At 45.1% G+C, this 8900-nt stretch overlaps 1 protein-coding gene across 2 annotated transcripts; it reads left to right on the top strand.

Annotated features, from left to right (window-relative positions):
* Positions 1-3316: 3316 nt before the first annotated feature.
* LOC125528361 (glutamate dehydrogenase 1, mitochondrial) lies at positions 3317-8707 on the top strand. Of its 2 annotated transcripts, none has more exons than XM_048692835.1 (9): positions 3317-3444; positions 5548-5692; positions 6135-6248; positions 6634-6855; positions 6964-7038; positions 7152-7268; positions 7588-7838; positions 8006-8081; positions 8187-8707. In XM_048692835.1, exons 2-9 carry the CDS (start codon positions 5585-5587, stop codon positions 8457-8459), a joined length of 1236 nt encoding a protein of 411 aa, XP_048548792.1. In that variant the 5' UTR covers positions 3317-3444; positions 5548-5584; the 3' UTR covers positions 8460-8707. The 2 variants fall into 2 exon arrangements, with proteins under 2 accessions (XP_048548792.1, XP_048548791.1); XM_048692834.1 differs by lacking the exon at positions 3317-3444 and adding an exon at positions 5144-5429.
* Positions 8708-8900: the final 193 nt, after the last annotated feature.

Here is an 8900-nt window from a genome sequence, read left to right as displayed (position 1 = left end):
GTTGTGCTGCTGCTGGATGGAGTCTTCCTCAACCTCTCCCTCTCTCCTTGCTGGATCAAGGCGTGGGAGACGTCACCGGGCTGTACGTGTGTTGAACGCGGAGGTGCCGTGCGTTCGGCACTTGGTCATCGGTGATTAGAATCACGACGAGTACGACTCCATCAAGCCCGTTCACTTGAACGCTTCCGCTTAGCGATCTACAAGGGTATGTAGATGCACTCTCCTTCCCCTCGTTGCTGGTCTCTCCATAGATAGATCTTGGTGACACGTAGGAAAATTTTGAATTTCTGCTACGTTCCCCAACAGGGACACCCCTGCAGGGTTTGAACTTTAGAAAGCCGTGCCTGCGGTTATGGGCAGATGGGAATTTATTAATGTCCGGTTGTAGAAAATCTGAAGTTGACCTTAATTAAAATGCATCAACCGCGTGTGTAACCGTGATGGTCTCTTTCCGGCGGAGTCCGGAAAATGAACACGGTGTTGGAGTTATGCTTGACGTAGGTTGTTCTAGGATCACTTCTTGATCATAGATTCTCGAACGTGCTTTGCCTTCTCTTCTCGCTCTCATTTGCGTATGTTAGCCACCATATATGCTAGTCGCTTGCTGCAGCTCCACCTCATACCTTTTACCCTTCCTATAAGCTTAAATAGTCTTGATCGCGAGGGTGTGAGATTGCTGAGTCCTCGTGACTCACAGATACTTCTAAAACCAGCTTGCAGGTGCCGTTGAACCGTGCAGATGACGCAACCAAGCTCAAAGAGGAGCTCGATGAAGATCTTGTCCTTTGTGTTGTTTCGTTCTAGTTGATCAGTAGTGGAGCCCAGTTGGGGTCGATCGAGGATCTGTGTAGCATTTGGGGTAGTCTTTTTTTATTTTTGGTTCCGTAGTCGGACCTTGATTGTATCTGGATTATGTAATGCTTTATTCATGTAATTGTGTGAAGTGGCGATTGTAAGCCAACTATGTATCTCTTTACCTTATGTATTACATGGGTTGTGTGAAGATTACCTCACTTGCGACATTGCTTTCAATGCGGTTATGCCTCTAAGTTATGCTTCGACACGTGAGAGATATAGCCGCATCAAGGGCGTTACACAAAGTTGAATGTCTGGCTCTCGTGTCTTGTTCGTGAATGCGCCCGGACGTGCTCCATGGACGGATAGTGTGTCTGTTTTAGGAAATAGCGTTGGAGATGCCCGCTCAACCAACCCACCGCCTTAACATCTTCTTCATCTTTGTGCTTATTGCGTATTCGAGAGGTCACGCGCCCTTGCAAACTCGAGGTGTCACATTCTCTTCTTCAACTTTGACTATCATTTCCGCCTCTTTGCTGTAGCTCAAGTGGGCTGTCTTAAGTTTTAAATTAAAATTAGCACCACTAACACGATGACTCGAAAATAGATCTAACAGAAAGGTGCTATGGTCAGGGTTTATTTTTTTCTTGTAAGTGGTAGTCCTAATCAACATTCAGATTGGGAAATGACTGTCTGCCTTTTCCCTTTACACCGAATGGTAGGCATTGACTCCAACACGCAAGTCCATCCACCTATTGTGCATCAAGTCCAGGTCCTCTCTGGGTCTCAGAAAAAGGAAAATCAATGAACCACACAAGAATAACATTGCACTTTTATGTAAATAATTGCAAACAAAGTAGTTAATCCAAAAAAATGTTTTAAGGAATTTGCAGTAATCCGCACAGGGAAAAAGGGCCACATGACATTTCTCAAAGAAAAAAAACATCCACATAACATTTAAATATTATTTCTACAAACTGTTCTAGAAAAAGAAGGATCACCACGGCCTCTGCATCATTACGATGCACAGAGCTATATTAAAATTTTAAAGTATCAATCTCCAATATCAAAGTATCTTTCTATAATGATGTTAGAACTAACTTGAATCTTGATTTAATCCCCGGTTGACACGTGGGAACATTTCCCTGTTCCTACGGGAAATGGAACGGTTTACAAAATTCTCCAATTCCAAAGAAATCATCATTCCTTTGCTGCAAACTGTACAAGGAATTTTACTGTTCTCTCAAATTCCTTTGCAATCCAGAAATCCCTGGATAGCTTCCTTCCCAGTTAGCACTCCCCAAACAAAGCTTTTAACATATTCTTGGCAAAAAAAAAACATGAACCCTGAAAGGAGGCTTATGAGTGACACTGAAGACTCATGACACAAGTTGGTGCATACCAAGGCTGGAATCTCCACACACGTAACACATACGCTTTTCTGCTCAGAGAACCTTCCTTTTGGGCGTGCTTTTTTGGCCTAATGCAGCATGATGCTACATCCATGACACAGCAGTAAAGGTCTAGTAGTAATCTATGCATTGTCCACGAAACGAACACAAGTCATCCATCCATCTACGACGAAAGAATTCTAAAGCAACTGGGAAGACGGGGTGGCCATGTCGCTGGACTCCAATTGCGCCAATTTGCGCGGCGCATCCTGCGATTGGTTCCATATTCCGCGGTTTTCCACCGGTGATGCAAGAGGATGCGTCTCGCGTCATAATTCATGACATGGAGCTTTCGGTTGCTCGTGCATTTGATGATCTGCTCTCTCTCACCCAGGATATCTTCTGGACCAGATTTGTCATAATCATCGCTTGAACGTATTATTCTGAAGCCACGGTGGATGAGGTGCATCTAAAATACGCTTATTTCCAAATAACTTACTACATATTCTTTCTCACACACACAGTCTTTCTATGGAAATACAAATGCTCATACACAAATACACTCCCCAAAAAAGGCATGCGCACACACTCTGCCCTTACAAGCATGTCTGAGAGACCGAGTCGGCAAATCTCATCATAGACACCTCGTACTCGAGGCGCACAACGTCTCCCACTAAGGAATAGCGCCAAAATTCTAAAATAAATTCAGAAAAATACAAGCACTCATCTCCAAGAGACCGAACCGGCAAATCTCATCATAGGCACCTCATAGTCAAGGCACAAGACAACCTTCCACTAGAGAATAGCGAAAAGAAATTGTGGAATAAATTCAGAAAAATACGAGCACTCGTCTGAGAGTGCGAGTATACGACTTAAATCCATGTGGGCAGATTCTAGTATAGAGAACCTAACCAACCGAGCATAGTTACCAGTTTGCGAGCATAATCTCTGTACCTCCACATAATGATGAGACCGAGAATTCCGGGCGTGGACCCTCTGCCCAACTGGCCCTCGAATAGCAATGAAATGGAATTCGATGCAATGCAACCCGGCCAACTCAACCCAAGCAGATGGAATCGCCCAAAGTCCTTGGAGCAATATGATCCATATTCGCCATATCTCCGAACTAATTCCACGTATCATTCCCAGCCGGTTTCTCCTTATAAACCCCCCCTGTAACCCTCTGCCTGAATGCCACAACAGAGCAGACAGCGCGGGCGAAATTCCTCAGCCGCTACGATTCACTCACCCTGATCAGGTGCTGCAACAAAGTACTCTATATACCCTCTCTCCTTTTGTGGTTCGTTTATATGGTAGTGTGCTAGTGTTAGCAGTGATCACATGGCCAGGGAAAGATCAATTACTGATGGTTTATCCAGGCTCTGAACTCTGTACTAGTACTAATATTCTGAAGCTTTTGATTGGGGTTGTTCATCTACGGCTACCTAACCCCCCGGGATCTGATTTTGAGAATATTTGCCTTCATTATCCTCTGATTTGAGAATATTTGCCTTCATCATCCTCTGATCTGAAAGCATCGCCTTAATTATCATTATCTGCATTCATAGTGGGGTGATTGTTTTATCGTTCTTTTTGGGGCATTAAAAAAGAGATAGCAAAAAACAGGACAAATAATAATGCAGGCCTTGCATAATCTGGAATCCATGCATCTAAAAGCAGCTAAACCACTTTCGACCCGTATTGCTTCTTCTTCTTCTCCACATGATTTTGCTGGCCGTTCTGGGGTTGTCCTGCTCCCGCAATCTGTCCCCACTTTTCGGCGAATGCATTTTCCTGGAACTTATGCCCTCTTACCCCGAGCCAAAGTTGGCATTAGCCATACTAATAGGTTCGTTTAATTATCATACCAGCCCTGTCCATGGCATATGATATATTTCTTGTCACCATATGACACAAAAATTATACGGCATATGTGTTGTCAATCAAATAAATAAATAACATACGGCATATGGCATATGCTTCACACATCCTATGCAGATCATTAGCTAGCCTTAATCCGAGTTTGCCAACAACCCCCTGACCCATGGGATACACGTGTCTTTGTGTCCAATTATTAGATTGTGCTACGCAAAACAGTGCAAAATTGCATGGTTAGCCAAATTATTAGATTGTGCTATGCAAAACAGTGCAAAATTGCATGGTTAGCCAAATAATTCGCAGTTGAGTCAGCCATGTGCGTTTTCCCACAAGTTGCTTCTGAAATTTCCATCTCTTACAGGCGGCCGAAGCACAGACACCAGATTTCTTCTACAGTAGCAGTATCACTCAACTGCTAGACCAAGTTGTTGAGCTCTAGCTGTAGCTGTGATTAAGTACTACTCCCTCCGTCTCTAAATATAAGCTTTTTTAGAGATTTTGATTGATACAGAATAGTGCATACGGAGTAAAATGAGTGAATCTACGCTCTAAAACATGTCTATATACATTTATATGTAGTCTCTGTTAAAACCAATATCTAAAAAGCCTTATATTTAGAAACGGAGGGAGGAGTACTTGACTGTTGACAGACATGTATTGTGAGCATGAAGTGTCAGGAATCACGTGTTACACGTGCATGCATGCTCATCACCGTCAGCGTATCAGCAAATTGCCTGGCGCAAGCTGTGCAGCCGGTACATCCACAGCTCAGTACATACATTGATACATACGTACATAGTACACCTAACCGATTTGAGCAGTAATCTGAAGTTGCCACATGCAGAGGCTTCCTTGAACACTCACTTCCACTGACTTGTGGCTCAAATTCTGGGCATTTTCTCAGCAAAACAAGCGCAGCTGTCGGCAGTCTGAATCTTCATTCAGATGTTGGCCCTAGAACAGTGATCATTTTGTAGATGTTAGTAAGCTCCTAGCCTAGCACCTCTTCTAAACTAAACAAAAGGGGAGCTGGTCGATTCCTTGGCATAGATTGATGCTCTTCAATCTGGTACTGGTAGGCTAGGAGTAGTAGTAGTTAATTACGGTATTGAGTGCAGACAGGGCTCGGGTCTCGAGGGAAATTAATTGCAGGCAGGGCGAGAATCAGATCTTGTTCTTATCCTTGTAGAGACAAAACAAATTTAAAATTAAAAAGAAAAATCTCCTCTGCTTTTTGAACGGAACCCAAATCCACCGAGGGGTTCAGCCCAGTGTGCCTATATATGCATACGGCCTACCTGAAACTCCTCCATAGTCTTTGTGCCGCTGCTCGCCACTAACACTTCGCGGCTACTCCACTCGCCGGTAATATAAAAGCAGATTATCCTTTGGTTCCTCGCGCAGAGTTTAATCTTTTTGTCTCGTGTGATTAGTGTTCTTGGATTGCTACCTATGATGTTGGGTTTCTGGATCCGTTTTTCAGGCGCGGCGGCTCCGGAGGGGGGATTTCGTCGGGCAGGATGAACGCATTGGCGGCCACCAGCCGGAACTTCAAGCAGGCGGCCAAGCTGCTGGGCCTCGACTCCAAGCTCGAGAAGAGCCTGCTCATCCCCTTCAGGGAGATCAAGGTGATTATTCCTTGATCCCGGATTTTTTTTCTGTTTTTTGCTGTGAATGAATGAATCTGGATAGCGATGTACGCTCTTTGTTCTATGGAGTTCAGTGGTTATTGAGAAGTATCACCTTGGTCCTTGGGGACTTAGTATAGTTGACCTGCGATTATTTCTTATCTGGTCTGTAAATTTATGAATTTCTGGTTAGGCTACCAGATTATCTTCGGATTCGACATTTTCCAACCTACTACTTCACTTGATTTATTTATTTATTTGTGGGGAACTTCACTTCCTGCTGAATATGGCAAAAAAAGTTCGTTCAACTGACCTCTTAGCCACTTACTCTGTAAGGTTAAACCGTGTGCAGGACCGTTCTAACTTTTGAGTATGTTTGCTGTCTATGTAAGCTAAACTGTTTGTTCCATTATTCAGTAACATGCTGCTTGTGTGGTTGCAGGTTGAGTGCACAATCCCGAAAGATGATGGGACATTAGCATCCTATGTTGGGTTTAGGGTGCAGCATGACAATGCCAGGGGCCCTATGAAGGGTGGAATCAGATACCACCATGAGGTGAGCACACATATTCCTGGGTTCTTCTGTTCATCATGATACAACCATCCAATAAGCACTCGATTCTTGCCACGCTGTCGCCGACTTGAAATGGTCCTTCCGCATAAATTCGATCTCCTTCCGGAATCTGTCAGACAGTTGAATGACTTATTGTTCAGCCCATACCTAGTTATGCAATTGCAATATCTACTTGCAGTAAAGCAGAACAAAGCTATTTTGGAAATTAGTCACGTCTCACTAAAGCTACTATACTGGATCACATTCTGACATTCTGACTTGGTTTCCATAAAAACCGATCATGTGCATGCAAGTTCAAGACACTGGCAACCAAGATTATCTATGATCATAGTAAGTTCTTGCACTGACAAACTATGATAAAATTCAGGTTGATCCTGACGAGGTCAATGCCTTGGCGCAACTGATGACATGGAAAACAGCCGTGGCCAATATTCCGTATGGAGGCGCTAAAGGTGGCATTGGGTGCAGTCCCGGAGACCTGAGCATATCGGAGCTCGAACGGCTTACCCGAGTTTTCACCCAGAAAATTCATGACTTAATTGGCATCCACACCGATGTTCCAGCTCCAGATATGGGCACCAACGCACAGGTTATTTATTGTCCTTTGCATATTTATTATTTCTCTGCAGAGTGCTGTGAGAATTATTCATCTGTATTCTGATGTGGATTCTTTTGCTTGTTTCATTCATGGATTCAGACAATGGCATGGATACTGGATGAGTACTCAAAGTTCCATGGCTACTCACCTGCTGTGGTGACAGGAAAGCCTGTGGTAATTATCCATCCTGAAACTCTATCATATAATGTGCAATGGAAATGTTATTTCCAGATCAAATGTGGAAGATGCAGCATTTGATTGTCGAGAGAATTTTTTGCTCAACACAGGACCTTGGAGGATCACTGGGAAGAGATGCAGCTACTGGAAGGGGAGTTCTGTTTGCCACTGAAGCCCTACTTGCAGAGCATGGCAAAGGCATTGCAGGCCAGCGTTTTGTAATCCAGGTAATTAAATAATGTGTAGGCTAATGAGTTAAGCTCTTTGAATTTAAAATGATGAAAAGTAATTGAATTGAGGATTCAGTGTGGTGTGAGTCATGAAGCCTCAATCTATTATTACAAACATAGATTTAAGAAATACTACTAGTTAAAAAGTGACCGTCAGTGGATCGCACAATACGCACTTTTGAACTTTATGGTTACAAAAGGGAGTAAGGGAGCAAGACCAGAACTTTTCTTACTAAAAAGAAAGTAAGATCAGAACTATGTTTCTTCACCTACATTTGCAGAGATAAGCAATTATTGGGTGCTTTGCCTTTTTCAGGGATTCGGTAATGTTGGCTCCTGGGCTGCTCAACTGATCACTGAAGCTGGCGGCAAGGTGATCGCCATCAGCGATGTCACAGGGGCTGTCAAGAACTCCAATGGCATTGACATAGCCAAGCTGATGAAGCACTCGGCGGAGAACCGTGGGATCAAGGGCTTTGACGGAGGAGACGCCGTCGACCCGACCTCGCTGCTCACCGAAGAGTGCGATGTGCTCATCCCGGCAGCGCTGGGAGGAGTCATAAACAAGTAATCTTCTTCTTCCTCGTCCCAGCTCACTTTATATCCTACCTTCTATCAGATTTCTGCTCTGAACTTCAATTATACTAGTATCCTCCTGGCTGTTATTTTTTTCGGTATCTTAAAACATTTTTGTTAATAAAAAGGCTGTTCTTAACCATGATTTGTTCTCCTAGGGACAATGCTGATGCCATCAAAGCAAAATACATCATCGAGGCTGCGAACCACCCGACAGACCCCGAGGCCGACGAGGCAAGAACACCCAAAATTTTGCCACAAAACAAAGCTCGCATTTGTTGACATAATTCAATTCACACACTGACTGACAGTGGAGAAATGCACATGTTCGTGGTGCAGATTCTGGCGAAGAAGGGGGTGCTGATCCTGCCGGACATCCTGGCCAACTCGGGTGGCGTGACGGTGAGCTACTTCGAGTGGGTGCAGAACATCCAGGGGTTCATGTGGGACGAGGAGAAGGTGAACCGGGAGCTCAAGACGTACATGACCCGCGCCTTCCGGGACACCAAGGAGATGTGCCGCTCCCACCACTGCGACCTCCGCATGGGCGCCTTCACCCTCGGCGTCAACCGCGTCGCCCGCGCCACCGTCCTCCGCGGCTGGGAGGCCTGATCGACCGCCGGCCGGCATCCTGCAATGCCCGTGCTCTCTCGCCGTCTCCATGGGGATCCCGTCCAAGTCTCAACTCAACAAAAAGTTCAATAATCGAGCCCGTGTGTTCTCTCATACATAAGCTCCGATCTCTTGGAGAGACCGGCAGAACAGCAGCAGCAGCACCTTCTTCTTGTAATCCGCGGCTGAGAGTGAAACACAGCAATGTAATTCGGTTTCTTTTTCTTGGTAACATTTGATGGTGTTGATGATGCGTGAGTCGATTTTATTAGCATTTCGTATGGCAGCAAGCCAGCCAACATCGTCATGAACTGCGTGAGTCGATGAGTGGGTCGCCGTCGGTGGAGATGAGGCTGTAGACGACCACGTCCTTGGCGTCGCGGTGGCGCCGCAGCACGGCCTCGCGGCGGAACCCGGCGTCCTCCAGCGCGCGCAGGGACG

Source organism: Triticum urartu, unplaced genomic scaffold (genome assembly GCF_003073215.2).
Source record: "Triticum urartu cultivar G1812 unplaced genomic scaffold, Tu2.1 TuUngrouped_contig_4819, whole genome shotgun sequence".
In the NCBI taxonomy this organism is placed as follows: domain Eukaryota; kingdom Viridiplantae; phylum Streptophyta; class Magnoliopsida; order Poales; family Poaceae; genus Triticum; species Triticum urartu.
Note: the sequence above shows the minus strand (reverse complement) of the source record. Positions and strands in the feature narration are given on the sequence as shown.